This window comes from Poecile atricapillus, chromosome 3, assembly GCF_030490865.1.
Source record: "Poecile atricapillus isolate bPoeAtr1 chromosome 3, bPoeAtr1.hap1, whole genome shotgun sequence".
NCBI lineage: Eukaryota > Metazoa > Chordata > Aves > Passeriformes > Paridae > Poecile > Poecile atricapillus.
Window position 1 is genome coordinate 95,229,478 of NC_081251.1, and position 20,290 is coordinate 95,249,767.

Genomic DNA, 20,290 nt, shown 5'->3' on the forward strand with positions numbered 1-20,290 from the left:
AATTTAGGCACCTCCAACTTCACAGTTTGGCTTTTTTTTTCCCTTTCTTTCAATGAACACTTTTTTTTTTTTTTTTTTTTTTAAGACACTAAAGTGAACATTTCAGAATACACCAGAAACTTGGCTCTCAGCCAAGGACACCAACCCTGCAAATACTTTCTCATGTGAGTTGTGATAATGTAGCCAGTGCAATACAATGGGATGATACACAGAACATGTATTCAGATGTTTAGGGAAAGGATGACAATAAGCTTAGCAGACCTAGAGTATTAATGAAGAAGTGTCAGGTGAAAAAAATTTCTTAAACAGTTACTTACTTTGCCAGTTTCCTGGGTTTTATACTGACAACAATTTGTTGTCTAAGGATTAGTTTTACTGATTAGTTTTTTAGTCAAAACACTCTTAGAAGTAACACAGCAAAAAAATATAAGGTAAAGCATAAGATAAAAAAGTCATCATTCCAGTATCAACATCCACATGGCCCAGACATTTTATGCCACATTCTCACAGCAAATAAAAGAAAAATAAATTAGAAAGTACCTCAAACTGATCAAACTCTGCACTCAGCCAGAAGAAGAGGGCTGAGAATGCACTAAAGAAACATTTAAATTTTATTTACCAGTTTGCTGATTTGTCCTTGCATTTTTGAGTGTGTGTGTGTGAGAGAGGACAAACAGAGACAGACAGCGAAGAAAATGACTCATGCCTGACAATGTTACCATGAAAATGGTCATAGCTGTGGGCTTCCCTGGGGGAATTTGTAATACCACAGCAAAAATCCAGCTAGCCTGCAATTACGGTGCCGGCAGCGAGTCCCTCCAGCACGAGCCATAATGTCTGGCTACAGCTGGTGGGAGCACTCTGGCTGTGTTCCCCCACCAGGAGCATCCTGGGCTCTGGGGACCAGGTGACTGGTGTGGGGCGAAGCTGCTGGGACAGCCCCACCCTTCCAAGCAGGCAGAGGTCACCCAAAAACTCCTTCCCACAGAGGGATGGAAAAAAGAGCGTGCTTTAATGCACAGCTCCCCTCTTAGCACATGCAGGCACATTTGGTGTAGGATCCCCAGCCGTTCCCTCCTACGGCAGAATCCCATCCTGCAAAAGAAACCCTCAGTGCCGCTGATGTAAAGGACTCTGTGTTAAAAATAAAAACACAGTCCTCAGCAAAAGCGAGCAGGCTTCCCGGGAGAGGAGCGTGAACCCATGCCAGTGACAGACTGGAAGTGCAACATGACGGAGATGCTGCTGTAACCGGACAGTTGAGGGATGAGCTGGGGTTTCCAGGCATGTCACAGATGACATCCCGCGGCTCCGGGGGCCAGGGCCGCTGAACCTGCTGCTGGCCAATCCTTGGAGTGTCACTTACATGAGCTCCAAAGTAATCTTCTGGCCCACCCTTCAGGAAAAAGATAAGATGTCATGATCAGCTAATAGGAAGTGACAAGAAGAGATAAAATGGATGGGGAGGGAGGGAAGGTTTCGGATTGAAAAGGCATTATTCTTTCCTCTAATGCCAACCCTGCTAACAATAGGGCTGAGTTAATTAACGGGCTATTTGAGCACTTTCATCCATTTTTGCATATAGCATTAATTTTTCTACAGATACATATAACACAATTAACCTATAGCTTTTCAAACAATCAGACATGGCAATCCTTTCAAACTGGTGGGGAAAACATTGCACTTTTACAGAAAAAGGGGATTTAATTAGGGAAAAAGATTGAGAAGAGTCTTTGTTCCTCTACTCTTCCAGCCATTGCCTTCCATCTGGCATGGGAACTTATTACCAAGACATCTGAGCATCTTCCATAAAAAAAAAGACAAGCAAACACACAAAACACCCAAGTTTCTGGCTTTCCTCCCTCTTTAGAGTAGAAAATCCTATCTGTCAAGCTTAGTTCACTTGCAATTAAGAAATCTGCTTCACTCCCTAACGAAATGTTAGTGCGTCACTTGACAAAGTCCCATTGAGCACAGAGAGAGAGGTTTAGGCTGGAAAATGCTTGTAAAGTTTCTCCCCAAGTGCTGCTCCAACGGCACCTCTGACTGGGGGGGCTGAGTGCTACCCCCTGCAACCACCCGGCTGCACACGCACAAAGCCTCTGGTACTCAGTCAACTCTGCAAACTTCAACAAAAACCTAATCAGAAGTGCCAGGCTTTTAAGATCATAGCCCCGCCGTGATGTTAATCAGTTCGGTGGGGGAAGAAGCGTCTCTGGTGGGTACAAAGCCGAGGACAAGGGGTTGCGATCTCTGTGCGGCTGCCGTACGAATGACAAATAACAGCAGCGAACTGCTGCCTTCTCCGGAGAGCCGAGCGCGCACGATGGGCACAGAAAGGCTCCCTTTATGCTGCAAAGAATTCACAGCTTAACCAAGCCACAATATGTTTTGAAGCTTTTGCCAAAAAGTACAAAAACCTGTAGCCAGTGTAGCTAGGCATTTGATAACAAGCGTGGTTTCTTCTGCTCGACATATTTTCCTGATGTATTTGTTTGTAAAGGTAGAGATAAGTATAGTAACACAATCTGTTCCTTAATATCGTAGGCAAAGAAAAATCACTAGTCACTAGCTATAACAGTTTACAGTCTCTGTGAGACAGCTGCAAGTATATGTTTATTCTTTCATTCTAAATATCTCAAATGGAGCCTGATCCTGAAAACCCTTCTTCCTCCCAGTGATGCTTGTCTGCAATAATACCAATGAAAAACAACTGCTGATGTAAGGAAAGAAAAGAAGGTGAGGCTCAGATTCCCTACCCAAAGCTCATAATGGCTATTTTCACTAAAGATAAGAAAGCAGACTGGGATGTGCCATATCACAGAAACAAGCCATTCTGCCCCTATCTACAATTTTGACAGTTATCTATGGAAAATGCAGACTTAAAAAACTCTTAAGAATAATTATTAGAATTCATAGCCAAAATAACATACATCAGCCTTGATTAGTTCCATGAAAAAGCAGCCTTAAATTGGTAGTTTAAAAACAGGAAAATTAGCGGTATGATTAAGAATGAATGGCTAATAAAAAGAATTTTGCTAAAACAGATTAAGGTTCAGATCAAGGTCACAAAAGGAACTGATTGAGGAAAACTGTCATTTTTGCTGGGACTCAGTAGCTGTTTTAGCAATGCAGTTTCCTCTGAATCACAGTCTTGTAATGAGAAATTACACTGTTGGGGTTAATAAAGACTTTGCTTGTCACGTTAGTTTCCCCCAAATTTAATTTAAAACACTGTGCTCAAAGAAAAAGAAAAATTCCTTGTGCGTAAGTAGACAGAAAGCAATATAACTAAGCTAAGTAATCTCTAGTAAAATGCAGAATTTGTGCCATAGTTCCAGTTCTCATGTTTGTTGTAAATTCTTGCCAGAAAATAAAATAAAAATAAATTAAAAAAAAAAATCTGCAAGTGGCCCAAAGCCCTGTTTGTCTCCCTGTTTCTTCCAAAATAAACAACTTCTGCTTATAGCGCCACAGCCCCCCATTAGCGGAGTCTATGTAGGGAAGTGCTCCCTAACGGGGTCTGACATTTGCCTTTGTGCCAGCTTCCCCACTTCTTGGCTGTGAACAACCTCCAAGAGGGTCTGCCTCTGCCCCCTTTGTGTCCTGAGCTGTGCAAAAGGCTTGGTCTGAAATTCAGTGCTCCGAAAATAGATTTACAGGGAGACTTTAGCCAGGCAAAGCCCTTCTTCCTGCGTGCAGGCAGCAGCGGTCCTGTGCTGCAAACTGGATGGTGTGCATATAGATATGGGCACAGCTAACCTCAGGAATTTCAGACCAGGACTAACCTTGTGCACACAATTCCCTTCTGAAAACAGCCCCGTTCCCTTGTCATCCCACTTGCAAGGAGCTGGGGTGATTGCCGACTGTGCCAGTTGCCTCACATTTTCACCTGGTCCCAGTGGAGTGTAAGAGGAAGAGGGAGACACCACAAGCATTCCAGGGGTTCTCCACCACCTTGTGTTCCCAGTCCCAAGCTGCATGGCAGCTGGCTGCCCTCCAGGGCGGGTTCCTTTGGAGTGTGCAATTCCACACACGTGCATGGATCCAGGCTCTGAAGGAAGAACCAGCTAGGCAGCAATGAGGATTTTAGAATCAGTGAAACTGTTCAGTAACATCTTCTGCTTCATGGGTGCAACGCTCCAGTGAAATAAATACTCATGTCTATAAATTGGCTGTTTCAGGGAGTTGGGATATTTACTCTTGGTGGCTTTTTTCCCCTCTTGGGCTGGTATGAGAGGAGCTGGCACGTCTGGCCCATGATGGGAGGTGTCACAGCCCTCCTGAGCATGGGGTTGCTGCTTGGTGGCATAAGCTATTGTTGTCATTGTCACTATCACCAGGCCTGATCAGGGTCAGCAAGCCAACGTGAGAGCTGTTGTATTAAGCCTGCAATAAAAAGACAGTCCTTGTCCCAGAACACACTTGGGCTGGTTTTCTGACAAGCTGTAACAGGTTCTGCAGTGGCACCTTTTCTGTTGCTAAATAAAGAACTTCTGTCTTGCAGAGCCTAAACCCATTGCTGAAAGATTGAAAGGAAAATGAACTAATAGGACAAAGGGGCTGTGTACAGGGTTTTTTAATGTTTGTTTGTTTTGATCTTAGTTGCAAGTAGTTCATATGGAGTGAAGTGCACTGACATGCAGAAGAAAATAAGTACTCAGTTTTACAAAGGACAACTGCTTCAGACAGAACTGAATGCAAAAAATCAGTATCATCCAGACAAGATTACTGTGCCAGAAATCACATTTTTATTAGTACGTAAAACACATGTCACTTGACAATGAGTATCTGCAGCATGGAGTGAAATAACCCTCCAGCAGCGAAGTCAATATTTAAATCAATATCTCTGGTAAGGAAAATATCTTACTCATTGATATAGATTGGATTTTTTTTTTCCTTATGAACCTCTCAGGAGGTAAACAGCATATTTCTGTTGTAAAAGCAACTAAACAGTATTGCCAAACAGGTCTAATCTTTCCTAGAATTCAATAGCACGGTCCTCTGAAATTATTAATGTTGTTATAAATGCCATTTGACCTTTATGTCAGGGATGTATTTCCTTTTCATAAAAAGGCACCTACATTATTTTGGGCCTGCTGTGCTGCATGTAAACACAGTAACTTCAGGGGGAGCTTAGGGCACTGTGGGATGATTTTTTACATTATGTGGGTACCTAATGATTCAGCTACTCAAGGCTAAAATCCATAAAAGATGTTAGTGCCTTTACGTTAATTGCTGCAAAAACCTCCATCCACTCTGGCAAAGCAGTGCAGCATTTCAGAAAGGCTCACAGATTGCCGGGACCACAAACAGGCTCAGAGCATCATCACCCGGGCAAAGGGACTCCCATGCCCTCCTCCCCGGGCCTGTGCTGTGCTTTGCATTGCAGAGCCATTAGAGATGGTAAAATATTCAGCGCTGGAAGCAGTCTGTTGTTCCCTCCCAGTTTCCTGTTTTAATCACCTTTTTCACAAAGTCAGGCTTACTTGTTTCTTCTCCTTCTGACTCTGTGATTCTTTGGTCCCTTTCTGCCACTGGAAAAAACAAACAAACAAACAAACAAACAAACAAGCGAAGGAGGGGTAGGAATGAGCCCATTCCACAGCCTGGTGGTAACACACTTTTTTAGAGAGAAGACAGCCGTGACTTTGCACATCTTTGGAAGGAGGCAAGTGTTAAATGCTGATTTCTCACCCCTAGGGGAGACACCCTAACTTGTGGACTTTCCTATGAAAGACGGGAGCTGACACCACCATGAGGACGCCTCGCAAAGGAAGCGGGGCTGGGCGCGGCTCTGCTGGAGCCCGCAGGTGCGGGGAAATCCCGAGCTGCCTCCTGAGCGATCCCCAGGGCTCCCTGGGTCCCTGCCCACTGCAGGACAGCTCTGACAGGCACAGAAACAGCACCCGGGCAGCTCCTCTGCATGATCCACAGGGACAGCTCTGGATATGGACACCTACGCGCTGCTTTAGGCTCCTAAAACCATTGGCTTGATCAGGACCTTACGAAACCACCCAGGCACCTGGGTTCTGTTAAATTTAATAGTATAGCACTCCCAAATGTTTTGAAAGGCTATTAGATGCCTTTCTGCCCCTGAAAAAGTTGTGCTTCAATGCCTTGCCAGATTGAGTCCTTAGAGGTGACCGACTGGATGCATTCTTCAGATAATGGAAATAACTATTGGAAAGGATTCTTTAAAAGGTTCCTAGAAGCTGTTGCTATGTAATATAAAAGCCAAATTAATTCCTATTTAAAAAAAAAAAAAAGGTAAAAAGAAAAAAAATTTCCCCCACTTTATAAGCCCTCTACAGAAATATCTTCCTCTTTCTTAAAAACTTTAACCAATCAATAGAATGTAAGTCTATAAAACGAAATTATATTTCCACTTTGATTAGCCAACAGGATAGAGTAGAGTTTTAAACCATCAAATGTGCTTCTTTTTCTCCTGCTTGGTGGTTTTAAACTTCTTAAGACTTTTAATGCAAGTACCAGGACAGGGCAGCACAAAGTATGTTTTAAATGTGCTCTTAAAATCTCCACATGGAGGTTTCTGAAAGAGTTCAGATCTTTGAACCTCAGTAGGGTGGTGCTGGCTAAGAGCTGTCCCTCTCTGGCAGCTCTTCTGTCCAATATGATTGATAGCAAGAAAGCTGCATTAGTTTTCATGGGATTAGATTTTGTATGAGACAACAGAGTGCATCCCCCAAGGTCTTCACTCAAAAAGAACAACCTGGAAAGCTTCCCAAATTTTGTTTTTAAACTTTTGTCCAGCATTGCTTTGGCCCCTGCTGCAGGTAAGGCGTGCTTTGGTCAAAAGAGAAGGAAAGCTATTCAGTGAAATAAGGAGTGACTGATTTAACCAAACCCATACTGAGAATAAACCCTATCAGAGGAACGAATCAGAGCTGAAGCTAAAACCAGCCTCCACCTGGCAGCTTTTCCTGTAATACAGTATGAATCAGAACTTGCATCTGCCAGAGTTTGCACTGGAGTTCTCAACAGACTCGGCTATTACACCTCCTGGAGGTGCAACTGCGTGTGACACCAGGAGAATTTGATGCTGATTGAGAGCACAAGGTTTTCTGACTCGGGAGAGGCAGATTCTTGCCACAGAAGGCTTATTCCAGGAATCTGAGAGAGAAGCATATAAATGGAGCTTTGCAATATTTCTGGAAATGCATGGCATTTGTTATGGCAAGTTGTGCTGGACTCAGGTATCCAGGGCCACTTGAGACTGGAAGCAAAAGGAAGTTACAGCCGGGTGGCAGCTGCTTGGATGAGAATTTCCTCATGGGATAAAGCAGTTGGAAGGGTTTTCCCTCTCAACCTTCACACCAAGCCCGTGGAAAGAGCAGGTGGGGTAAGACCAAGGCCCTGTGTGAGAGAGAAACACATCACAGTGGCTTACACTGGAGGCAGCCAACTTAATTCTGATCCATCCTTTCTAAGGGACCTGCAGCCTATTAGGAGGGCTCCATACCATTTCTATAAATTCAGACCTACAGCCTCATTTACATCAGGGTGCTCCTTAAGGGCTGAGAGCCAAGGAAGCCAAATGAATCAGTGATAGTTCTCTGATTTAGCATTGACCTGCAATGTTGAGCCTGGGAGGGCACAAACAGTTAATCTTAAAAGCAGCCTGGCAGGAATGGGGTTTGGGAACCGATTCACCAAATTTACACAGTGGTGTTTAAACTGAGCAGGACATTAGCTGATATTCAGTGGGCAAACTTAATGGCCAACATCACTCCATCAGCCTTTTCCCATGAAAAACCTGCACCCTAGGTGCTACCAAGTGCTAATTTGTTAAGAAAGCCTTAATTGAGTGACAGTTAATTATTGACAGATTTGAACTACTTTATCTCTCAATCAAAACCTGGCTCTGGACCAGGCAGCAAGCAATTTACAGCCACAAAGGTAAATCTGGCCACGTGCAAGCTTATGCTGAAGCCTTATGGTTGTCCCTCCCCCACCCTAAATTTCATCTAAAATTTCTCTCTGAAGGAGCCGATGATCCCCTGGTGATCACCAGCCCACGTCAAGGTGGTTACCCTGCTTAACCCCTCTTGGCACAGAGTGGGAATTACCAAAGGGACATCCATCTGGAGCTGCCTGAGATAAGAGGTGTCCAGTGTTAATAAACAGGCTTCCTCTACACCTCAGCAGGGCCTTCCTTTTCTAAACAGCCTTCCTTTAATGTTGTAAAATGTTTTTTTCCATTTACTCAACGATCATGCCTTTGCCGGTGGGGGAGGACCAAGGGAAAGAGTGAAGGGTGGGAGGGGAGAGGAGGAGAGAGGAAGAGAAGAGAAGAGAAGAGAAGAGAAGAGAAGAGAAGAGAAGAGAAGAGAAGAGAAGAGAAGAGAAGAGAAGAGAAGAGAAGAGAAGAGAAGAGAAGAGAAGAGAAGAGAAGAGAAGAGAAGAGAAGAGAAGAGAAGAGAAGAGAAGAGAAGAGAAAAGAAAAGAAAAGAAAAGAAAAGAAAAGAAAAGAAAAGAAAAGAAAAGAAAAGAAAAGAAAAGAAAAGAAAAGAAAAGAAAAGAAAAGAAAAGAAAAGAAAAAGATGACAAAGAAAGAAAAAACATTTAAAAGGCAAAAGAAAAAAAAAAAAAGATAAAAAATACGAAAGAATGTAAGAGTGAAAGAGGGAGGGAGATGGAAGGAAATTTAATATCTTACAGAAGCAGTAGTAGTAACCATAGCAGTATCACAGTCATTCACTGAAATATGTCTAAACATTCATAAATGTTTTATGCATCCTAAAATGCCATGTACAAGGGATATGGCATCCCACTGAGGTTAATGAATGAATGAGTTGCCCTTGAAGGTTAATTTGCACAAACAAAAGGTCAAGGGACATCTTCAAAACAAAATATTGATTAAAGCAAGTTAAATGTTTTGACTTGAAGGAGACATGAAGGATTAAAAAGCAAAATAAAGCAGTATGGATAAGAAAGGAACAGGAAAGAAAAAAACATCACCCCCAGACACAAAGGAAATGGTAGAAAACATATCTGAATCAGCTAGTCATCTGCTAACAAGCTGTAAAGATTTCCAATGACAAGTTGTCACATTAGTTTAGTGAAACTGAAGCAGCACTTATCCCTTTTCCTGTGCTTAATCTCTCAGCGAGCTGCACAGAAACATGCTACCATGTTTAATAGGATTAGTTTAGTTCACTTTCTCCTCTCAGGAGGTTGTGACTTTTTTTTCTTTTTTTAAAATTATTTTATTTTTGAACAATTCTATTTCCTTCAATACCGGGTTCTTGAATTGAATTTCACTCTGCTGAATCACCTAGGTTGTATTAATTCTTCAGGTTAAAGACATTTTCTTCCAAAGGTTTCCCTTTTGAAATGAACAGACAGGCAAAGGAAAGCAAGGAAAGGCTCTCAATTCAGCAATTACACACATCAGGCACATGGCTCTCTTTCTCACACAGATTGATGATGCTTTGTTGATATCAGTATAGTTATTTTTAATTCACATCAGCAGAAGAGCAGAATCAGGCCTTTGTGGTTGTGGGGTGTTCTTTTTATGTCCAAGAGTACTTGTACATTTCCCACCCCTGAAAAAAAAAAAAAAGAGAAAATAAAAAAGAAAATAAAAAAGAAGACCTGATATGTATTCGTAGCCCTGTTCCCTCATTTAGTTGGAACAGACACAGCAAGGAAAATGATCAAAGAAAAGGCAGTTTCAACAATATACCCCTGTCACTTCCAATTTTGTTGTCAGACTCCGAAGGGACAGAGGAATCACCCATGGTCATGGACACACTGCAAAAGTTTTCCCAAGTTTTTTGCATTTGGTTGTTGCTTTTTTTTCCCCTTAAAGAAAAAAAAAAGGAACACAAGCACAGAAAGCCATCAGCTTGATGCAAAACTTTTCAGAGGCACCAAAATTTGGAGGATTTTTTTTGGAACACAAAATTGACAAGCCTCCTATTTGGAGGAAAAGTAGTATTTTTACCTGAAGTTTGTGAAACACAGCAAGCATGAAGCAGAGCAGAAGAGAACACACAAATCTGAACACGTCCAGGGTTTGCATTCAAACTTTGTGACCATTAATTCCTTTTTGTTTGGATTCAAAACACCCATAATTTAGAAAATAAACAGTGTAATTACTCCATAATCTAGAAAAGGCCAAGAAGAGGACTGGTGTTGTACACTATTGTACACTATTAATTACTAGGAAAAAGATCTGGACTTCTACAGGAGTTCACAGACAGACTGGAATCTATGACAGGTCACTAGCAGGGACCACAGCTGCAGGTATTTGGGAGGTTGGGGGCAGCGAGGTACAAAAACAGCCACACAACCACACACACCAGCCAGAGGCTGCCCTGCCACTGCCCAAGCCACCAGGCCCCAAAGAAGACACCAGGGATGGCTTTGCTCGCTACACATCCTGAACATGAGCTGCTGGCATGGACTCCTTCTGAGGGCTTAAATTCTTGAGGGGAAAAAGCTTTGCCTCCAACTCTAAAATTTAGGTGGTGGGTGGGGGATTACTTTTAATGCTGAGCTTTGAATCATCAGCTTGCATTCCCTAAGAGGCTGGCTGCCTATCCGCCAGTATTAAGAGGGTCTGGAGCACTCATTGCCCGAGATGGCAGGAGAACGGGAAGTGTGAATTTCATTCCAGTTGCACTTAGTGGCGTGGCAGATCGCAGGGCCCGTGTGTTTATAGACTTGGAAACGCTGCAAGACACAGGGCTACAGGAAGGTAACCTGCAAGCATCTACGGAAAGCAGGCAGCAGGGCTGGAGGATAGGTGGAAGCCTGCGCACAAGCCTGGGGCCGGACTGGCTGCCACTGGCTGCCACTGCTCTGCCATGTGACCCTGGGGACATCGCTTCACTCCCAGAGCCTCAGTTTCTCTTCTGGGTAAATTAACAGTGGCTGAAGTTAAGGTGAGCCCCGGTGGTGAGAAGCGCAGTGTCAGAGGCAGCTATTTACTTATTTATTTGCATTTGTACGGTTCGGCTCCTTCTTTACGAGTATCTCGGTATCCTTTATAACAAAAACCAAACAAACAAAAGAAAAGGGGGGGGTGGGGGGAAAGGAAAGTGTACAAGAGAGACATTCCCCCGCCAAATTTAGCCTATCTCCCCCTGCATCCAGGCAAACTTCTGCACCCTTGTCTCGCAGCCCCTGCAGCACTTACAGCTACACCGTGAGGCTGAGCGTGTCCCCCCGGCCAGCCGAGCCCCGAAAGAGCACACGGGGACCTGTCCCGGGCCGGCCGTGCCGCCTCTCCGCGCCCGCGGAGCGCAGCGCAGCCCCGGCCGCTCCCCGTCGGGCCGCCCCAGCCCCGTCGCTCCCCGGCGGCGAAGGGCCCGGGGCCCTGTTTCGGAAGGTGTCACATTAAACTAATTCTCGGCAAAGTCGTCCCGGCGCGTTCGCGGGCCTGGAGGGCGCCACGGGCACCGGGCACCGATGCGGGGCGGCCCAGCTCTTGGACAGCGGGAGCAAAGCGACAGCAGCGCAGCGTCCCGGGATGCGCCCCGTTACACCGGGGATTCGTAGTCACTCACGGCACGGGGCTGGCCGGCGCCGTCCCGGGCCGGGCCGCGGAAGGCGGCACGGCACAGCAGGGCTTTGCGAGGGTCCCGGACGAGGAGCGGCTCTCTCAGTGCCGGGGAGCAGCGCGTTACGAGAGCCGGGCCCTCACCGGCTGCCGCCTTGCGAGCCCCGACGGGCCGGGCGCCGCCGCCGCCGAAGGTCTCGCCTCGCACGGGCACCGGGCTCTCGGGCGAGTGCTGCCGGCCGCATCTCCTCGCGATCGCGACACCGGCAGGGACATGTAATTTTTTAAACTCGGAGCAGCTCCCCTGCGACAGCTCCGGCAGTCGCTTCTGCCGGTCCCGAGTGATTTCTTAGTGATCGGTTGCGGGCGGCTTGTCGCGTCGCACATGCACCCGCGTTAGTGACCCCGCTCCCCGCCGCGGAGGCAGCGCGGAGCCGTCCCCCGACCCGAGGCGGCGGCCAGCCGGGCCCGGCGGCGGGCAGAGAGGAGCCGGCGCTGGGCACACGCCTTTCGCCCCCGCGGGCAGGGCAGGGCTGGCCCCTGAGGGCGGGTTTGCTGCCCGGGCCGGCTCCCAAACTTCTGGCACGGAGGGCAGCCCTCTCAGCACAGTCTGCTGTCCGCACCCCGGGGCCCGGCCCCGCGGCTCCCCTCTAGTGGGACGGATCCTCGCAGTGGAAGCGGGACTAGCGGAGCAGCTGCCCGGCTCAGCGGCGGCACCAGCAGCCGGGCGAGCAGGGGGCGAGGTGCGGCCCGGCCCCTCGCCGCTGGTACAGAGTGGCAGCGCAAGTTTTCGTGCGCCTGCCCTGGCTGCCCTCGCCCCATCGGGGCTCTCCCCTCCACTCGGGACTCCCTCTCCCGCCGCCCCGAGGGGCGGGCGCGGGCGGACGGGCCCGGCGAGGGAGCGCCGTCCTTACCTGTCGCCGAGCGCCCTGCAGCGCTCCGCTGCCGCCCGGGCCTCCGCAGGACGTTATTCCCTCTCCCTGGTGTATCCCCCGCTGTCCGCAAGCCTGAGGCTGTTTCCCCTCGTTCAGCCTCGCGTCCCCGCCGGCAGCGGCCGGGAAAATCTCCTCAGCAGCCGGGGCAGGGGTGCGGATGCTCCCTGTCCCGCGCCGCGGAAAGCCGCGGTCAGGCGAGACAGAGCGCGCCCGACAGGTTTCGGTCCGGATAGCAGCCCAGACCTGCCGCGATCCACTTTTGTAGTTTTTTTTTAATCTTTTTTTTTTTTCTTTTTTTCTTTTTTTTTTTTTTTTTTCCCCCCCCCCACTACGAGCCGGCCGGGAGCGGGATGGAATAGGGTTAAGTTGACCTAAACTCGGGTCGTGCTGCGCAGGGGCCCGGGGCCGGCAGCACCGAAGACCGGTGTCTCAGTACCACCGGTTGTTCCACGCCCCGCAACCTGATGCTCGATTTCATGTTTATTTCCTGCCTCCCACGTGGAAAATGCCCGCGCGGCTCCTGCTGACAGCCCCGCGACGCTCGGCGGAGCCGGTGCCACAGAGCGGGGCGAGGGACGCCGTGCGGCGGGCTGGGCGGCCGCGGGCCAGTGTCTCCTAAAGTTTGTGACCCGCGTGGGGCGACAGCGCCCGCAAACGCGGGTTTGCTCCACCGCCCGATGCTTTACGCGTGAAAGAGGCGCACCCTGGGGCTCCGACACTGCTCTGCGGAACCCTTCTCGCGTGGAAAACTTTACCGCATGGGGCACCGCAGAGCAGCCCCCGCCCACACGGGGGTGACTCTCCTAAAGTTTGTCAGCCACCCCTCTCCACACGAGGCGGCTGTTGTCCGCCCCTTGCCGGTGCGCGGCAGAGGTGAGGGGCGCGCCCCGTCGGGCCGCTTCTGCCGGCGCTCCCGCCCCGCATCCGTCCGTCCGTCCGCCCGTCCGTCCCCGCCGCAGGTGCGCGGCCGCCGCCACCTTCCCGCGGGGGCGGGGCGGGGCGACCCTAACCCCCCCGCGCTCCCCTCTCCTCTCTCCCCGCTCCTGCCAAGTTCTCCCCGTCCCCCCCGTCCGTCCCAAGGAGCCTCCCGATTGGGCGCCGGGCCGGGCCCACGTCACTCCGAGTGTGACGTCTAGTCTTCCTGTTTCCTTCAGCTGTGTCTTAAAGTAAATCTTGTGGCGGTGCGGAGCGCTGCTCGGCTCGGCCAGCCCAGCCCAGCCCAGCCCAGCCCTGCCCCGCGCCGCTCCCGCCGCCCCCGCTCCGCGCCTGCCGCTCCGCTCCGCTCGGCGCCCGCAGCCCCGCGGCCGCTGCCCGCCCGCACTCCCGCCCGCAGCCGCGCGATTATCATATTCATCAGCGGCGGGGCTGCCGGCTGCGCGCGCGTGTCCGCGTGTGCGTGTGCGGGGCGCGTGTGGTGTGTGTGCATGTGCGTGTGCGTGTCGCCCTTTCTCTCGTTCCGCCGCCAAAAAAAAAAAGCGAGGCTCAGTTTCGTCGCCTTTGCACCGAGTAAGTACCCGCTCCCCCTCCGCGCCCCCTCCGTCCCTCCCCGCTTTCTCGGCCTTTTCAGGTCTTTCGGGTTTTTTTAATTTGGTTTGGTTTTTTTTTAAAAAAAAAAAAAAAAATTTTTTTTTTAACCCCTAAATTCGCACTTGTTTGGGCTGCTCTAAATAGTCCGGGGGGGAGGGGGGCGGTGATGAAATCCCCAGCAAAATATTGATCACCGTTATCAAACCTGTGCTTCTTTTTCCAGGGGGCAAAATTGCAGTGACTTTATTAGCTGAGTAGTTTTAATTCCCCGGTAGATAAAGCGGTAAGGATTTGTGAGCGGTAAGGAGCCCGATGGAGCGCTCACCGTAGCCTGCCCAGGGCTGAAGAGTAAGTGACCTGCTCGTTGTTAGGTGATCCTCCCCCCTCATCCCCTTCGCTCTCTCGCTGCCACCTTTTGTGGACCGCTCGTTATTTTATTCCGTGGGTCGGAGGGCAGTTTTGTGGGGACGGAAAACGCAGCGAGTATTTGGCTCCTCGTTGTTGTTCCGAGCTTCTCTCTCCCCCCGTCCCCGCCGAAGTTCCCCATCCCCGCTTTAAACTCCTGCTCCGCTCCTCCGAGCCTCCTCTTTGTCCTGTTTATTATAGCTGCCTTGCTTTTTGTCTCTTCCAATTTGCCTGTCATTTGCATGTCGCTACTTCTCCTTTTTAACCCAAGCCGGGAAGGACAGGGACTTTTTATTCTTACTCTTCTTACCCTTGCAATTACTTTTTCATTTCCAAGAGTGGGACGAGCTGCGAATCGTGGAAATGTATAGAAAATGGGATTTGAGTGGTAGGTAGCGAGCACATGAGAAGAGATCAAATGCAAGTCGCGGGATAAGAGCCTTGATCTGGGAAAAGATTAGGATTATTGGTACTTTCTGTTTGTTTGGTTGTTGTTTGTTGATTTTTTTTTTTCCTCCGGGGGGGTTTAATTCTTTCTTAGCCGTTGATGGAGATCTTTCTTGGCTTTTTCGATTTTCTGTTTAGCGGGTGAGTGACCCGGCTCACTTTGCCATGTGTTTGCACGGAGTTAAAGCGCAGGAGGGAGCGGTGTTGGGGGGCGTGGGGCCTGCGGGGAGGGGGCGCTCAGGGCAGCGCTGGGGGGGGCGCGGCCCGGGCCGGGGGGGCGCCGAGATCGCGGGGCCCGACAGGAGCGGGAGGCCCGACGGGCTCCCGGGGCACGGCTCCCCGGCACCGGGCACTCCGCGGGGGCGGAGCGGGGCCGCCCCGGGGCCCGCGGCTCTTTGCGGAGAGGGAGAAAGTTGCGCGGACCCCCCGTCGGTGGCTGCGCGGTGTCTGCTGGGGCCGGGCAGGGCCGGGGCAGGTGCGTGGAGCTGCGCGCAGGGGCGGCGGGGCAGGTGCGCGCCGGGCGGGGCGGCTGCGGAGCGGGACGCGGGGGGTCCCGGCCGCCGCCACCGCTTCCCCGTGCCGGGAGAGCCGGCACGGCGGGGTCAGCAGCGGGAAGCGGTGCGGGATCAGTGACCGCGGGCCGTGCGGGGGGCGCGGCCGAGGCGGGATGGAGCTCCCCGAGGGGTCAGCGTCGCGTCCGTATGGCTGTGCCCCGGCCGCGGAAGAGCAGGTACGCGGGATATTAACTTAATATCTTTGACAAAGTAGGGGATTTCAGTCAGGGCTGACAAGGGACACGGCAGCAGACTAGAGATGCCCTTGAATGTCGGGCACAAGTTGCCAGGAAGAGCTTTGGAAAGCCGCTAGTTTCCCACGGGTCCCGAGCGCTCAGCAGACCCCGTGGTGTTTCTGGCTGCATGGCGAGTGTCACCCCAAACCCATCATCCGGGTCTGGGGACGGGTGGGGAGCACGTGGAACGCATCCACGCATCTGTGGCCATAGCTTGGTGGCACAAGGTGCTGTGTTGTTGAGCGCGGGACACAGAAACGTGTTTGTGTCACCGTGAGGTGTAAAAGCTCAGATTATTTGTCACTTCCATCGCCTGTAGAGGTTTGGCAATATGCAGGATGAGTTACACGGCGGCAGTTTCCTCAGCCGTAGATTTGCATGTGGTACATACCCTTTACGTCTTCTTCTTGCAGTTTTTCTCAGACTTGCCATCAATCTCATAAAGTTTACTACCACTGCAGCTCATTTTGCATTTATTTTATCTGCTTTTTGTCCAGAGCTTACCTTTAGCAGCGGTATCATGTGCTGTGAAATGTGTATTAATACTCAAGGGTAGACAAAGTATCAACATTTCAGGAGTTGAGCTGTGATGAAAAGTACAATGTATAGACTTTTCACTAACAGCTCCCTATTAAATTATTCTGTAAGGTATCCTGCCTTTGCTGAATGGCACTGTCAGTATACACAGTTAACTTCCCTGCCAGTTGAACTCTGAGGCCTTTCAGTTTATATAACTTATCTCTTTTATGATTGCCTGATAAATTGAGACGTTCATAAGAATGGACACATTTTCAAATTGAAAAGTTTAATTTAATTCAGGGCAGAATTGCAAATACTGCAATTTGTAGTCTCTAAATAGTGATTTATTCTGACTCAAAGTGCAGCCTAACTGCTAAATTATGTAATTTAAGAATTGTGATTTAATGACATTGCATAGCATGGAAAAATTAGTATATTGGAAAACTTGGGCTGAATTCATAGTAGGAATCTTGAGAACCTTTCGGTATTGTCTCTACACAGAGGCCACGTGAGTTATTTTCTTCTTGATCAGTGGAATAACAAGGACCAAACTGGCTTGAGAGGAGGGAAATGTTTTCAGTTTTCTACTTTGAACAGCTTGATTTCTTTCTTTCATTCAAAAGATCTGTTTCCTCAAGCAGTGCCGAGCACGGCTACATGATGGAGGGCCCTGCATCTCCCCAATTTAAAGGCCTGAACTAATGAGATGCCGAATCACTCCTGTTACTGAGATCAGTAGTTGATGGGAATTGCGGATGTTTGGCATTCATAGGAATTGCTGAATACCTTGCTCTATTGGGCCCTGGGTATCACCAGGTTCATAAAACAAGGGTTGCTTTTTTGTTTAAGGCTAAAGAGCAAGCAGCATAATTTTGAAGTAAATCAGGCACTGATTTTTGCTGCTGATTCTTCTTATGGAGAAGTCCTATTAAAGTAGTTTTTTACTCCTCAAATAGTTCCTCATCCTTTCTGCCCTGTTTCAAATTCCTTGATAGACATCTCAGCTAAGGGATTTGGATAACCTTTTCTCCCAAGAAAGCTTTTGTTAGAACTGTATAAAAAGGTAGTACTTTCTCCCAAGAAAACTTGTGTCAGAGCTGTACAAAGAGGTAGCACTTTCTCGTTAGTGGCTGATGTGATTTTAGCACTGAACAGATATAGTGAGCAGATGTCATCTGTTCTTCGAATTTTAGCTGTGGTTTTGTGCATGAAATGCTGCTGACTAGAATAATTTTCATCCTGTGCTTCCTGGCTGATTCTGGCAAAGCCATACCCTATGTAGTGCGTTAGAGTGAAAGATGTAAATATTTCTATTAGCAGAAGCATGTTAAATTTCTTGCGTGGTATTGGCATAATGAGCTGACATGAAGCAGGCAGACACTGGACCAGAGAAAGTAGTCGGCTTGTGAAAAGATGGGAACAATTTCAGCTGTATAAACTGATATCTCCTTGAATTCACCCAGGCATATCCATCAAGTTTAGCACTTTTCTGCTGTGTATTTAATGGCTGTTTAGGTTAGGCTAGGGTTCTTCAAAGGGGCTGATGAGGGCGAGTTTGAATTTACATCTCTTTTGCATCTTGTAGGTGTTTGAATTAATCTAGGAGAAAATGATCAGCGTCTTTCTAGATCAAGATGAGTTAACAAAATTGATTACAAAAATTGATTTATTCATAGTGAGTATGGTTAAATACCTGACATCACACTCATTTTGACAGATCATTCTTGCCAAAGGTTTGGTAACAGTAACTCTTGTAGACTTAGAAATTAATCTGTTTCCATTTTAAATGTCAATGCATATCAAGTGGGTATGAAATAAACCCATGTCTGTAGCTGCTGTGCTGTTAAGAGGTTATTCATAGCTACATTGTAAACATATCTCCTTAAACAAAAGATTTGAAAGTAAATTTGTAAATAAAATACTACTGCTATGTTTATGGATCGACATAGAAAGTGCTGAGCCCCTTGGTACGATTTTTAATTCCATCAGCATGGAAAATGTTTGGTTTCTGAGGAAGCCACGTTGTGCGAGTTGAGGCTTGAGATGTGGCCGGCGAATTTAACATAAACTACACTTGGCATGCGAGGAGTATCAAAAGCAATGCGTAAACTGAATTTAACCTTCCCAAATTCAAAACTCTGTAATTCGGAAAGAAATGGTGCTTCTGGAGATTTCTACGTAGATCTTTGACAACCAAAACCTATCTTGCCAGTTCTGTCTTTCTGGAGAGCTGTTCAGAGACTTTAGATGTGTAAAATATAGTTTTGAGACAATGTGCAGCCAAAGTACTGGTGACTGTGTAAAGGACACACACTTCCTAATTATTTCTCCCCCTCCCCAAGATTTCCTTATTTATTCAGTTCTAATCTAATCAGTCTTGAATTCTGCCTGTCGTGGCTGGGATTTTGCATCCCGCTCTACATGCCATTCCACTCCCCTTGAGGTGCAAATTGGTCTTGGTCCTCTGAGAATGAAATATTAACTGGCCATTCAATACCCATTCTGTTTTGTCAGGCTAAAGTAGAACTATTTCTCATATTTAAGCTGAAAGGCACGTAAGCCTTAAAGCTGGCAGCCTGTAGGCTCAGGATAACACCAGGGCAAATGGGAGATGTTGCTTAATACCCAGGTTAAGTGTACGATAACTCCGATGCTTTCAGCTTCCATTGAGGGAAGGAGGGGACATTGCTCCGGAGCCCCTCCTGCCACATGTTTGCAGTGGCAGAAATGGGCTGTGGATCAGTGGCTGGTGCAGGGGCTCGGGGAGGGAAATGGACACTGGGGAGGAAGGATGCATGGCAATGACCTTCCAACCTGGCGCAGGACAGCCTATTTCCTGAGCTGCTGACTCAAGGGTACAGCAAGCCCTCCCCATGTGTGTCCTTGGTTGGGATTGGGCAAGAGAGAGGGAAACACTGGTCAGGCACCTCGAATTTTCTGGGCAACATGCAAAACTTGTAACCTGACATGAGGTTTTTGGTGTTAGTCTGGGGACGTGTTGCTGGCTCTCAATCAAGCATAGCTTGACTACAGAAAAGGAAGGAAGAGCGTGAAGGTTTTCGGTGTTGGTGGGTTTTGTTTGTGGTTTGCTTTCTTTTCCTGTTGGCAAGGACTATCTTTATGGTGGATGCCTTCAGAATATCTTAGGTGAAATAAGCAGTTCTTTCAGTTGTCTTTCAATTAGTTTAGATCACTTTCAAATGAACACCACTGGACTGAAAGGTCAAACTTGGCCCTGGCTTATTCTGTGCCAGTGTCACCTTTATAAAAGCCCTGGTGGTGGTCACCCCTTTCCACCCCCTGAGGACTTGGCCAATTGTTTACAAAAATAAACGTTCTGATACTCTTCAAGTTTTTATTTTTTTTCAGTAATGGTCTAATTGCAAGGCCTGATTCTCCCCCTGAAAAACTCCATTTGCATCAGTTGGGATAAAGCAGGAGACAGTCTTTTACATGCTGCCAAGCAGGGCCTGACCCTACCCCTCACACATAACAGGATTTTGGTATCCCTGGATTTCAGGGGCGTTGCTTGCAGGGTGGGATGTTCCTTGGTGTGCAGATGGCAGAATTGGGCCCCTTCAACAGAAATCCTTGTATTGTATTATTATCATCATGAGGTATCCAAACTTAACTTGCTTAATGCACTTTTTGATAAGAAAAGATCTCTGAACACAGTGACCTGCTAACAGCATAAAGCTTTGGATTTCGCATCTGAATTCATGATATCTCTTGGTTTTAATATATTTTTTATCATTCTTTGCTCTCCTGTATGCAAAGAACCAGTAAAGTAAACCAACATCATGTCCCTTGCATAACTCTCTCTGACACCAAATCTCTGAAAATTCTTTCAGTACATCCAAAATACGTGAGCAAAGGCTGCAAAATAAACATAATGTTTCAAAGTATTTAATGCTTTTTTTTTTTGCTTTTTTTTTTTGTTTTTATCCTGGTTGCAAACTAAGCATTGACTACTGTCTTGATTTTACAGATTATTTCATGCTGAAATTATGCCTATTTGCATGGATAGTCATTCTTTAAAACTAGCCACAGATGCAGTCCTAGGGAGCACGTAGATGTTTTTACAGGTGAACCGAAAGAGATGGGAGCAATTCCAAAAAGTCTGCATGCTGCCTTTGG

The 20,290-nt window shown here is 47.9% G+C and overlaps 2 protein-coding genes across 6 annotated transcripts in view; one reads left to right on the forward strand and one right to left on the reverse strand.

Moving 5' to 3' along the window:
* Window positions 1–1,008: 1,008 nt before the first annotated feature.
* Window positions 1,009–13,225, reverse strand: LOC131577687 (uncharacterized). The gene is made up of 4 exons (XM_058835732.1): window positions 13,221–13,225; window positions 12,902–13,080; window positions 12,445–12,755; window positions 1,009–1,396 (listed from the first exon to the last, which is right to left on the reverse strand). Exons 1-4 carry the CDS (start codon window positions 13,223–13,225, stop codon window positions 1,031–1,033), a joined length of 861 nt encoding a protein of 286 aa, XP_058691715.1. The 3' UTR covers window positions 1,009–1,030.
* A 331-nt stretch (window positions 13,226–13,556) lies between these two features.
* Window positions 13,557–20,290, forward strand: part of PROX1 (prospero homeobox 1) — a 55,726-nt gene continuing 48,992 nt past the window's right edge. For 2 of the 5 annotated variants that reach the window (XM_058834994.1, XM_058834998.1), the window contains exons 1-2: window positions 13,557–13,971; window positions 14,216–14,340. The gene's annotated coding sequence lies outside the window, so the exon portion shown is untranslated. Of the gene's footprint in view, window positions 13,972–14,215; window positions 14,341–15,183; window positions 15,320–15,388; window positions 15,575–20,290 lie in introns of those variants that run through there. The other 3 variants (XM_058834996.1, XM_058834997.1, XM_058834995.1) reach the window with 3 other exon arrangements.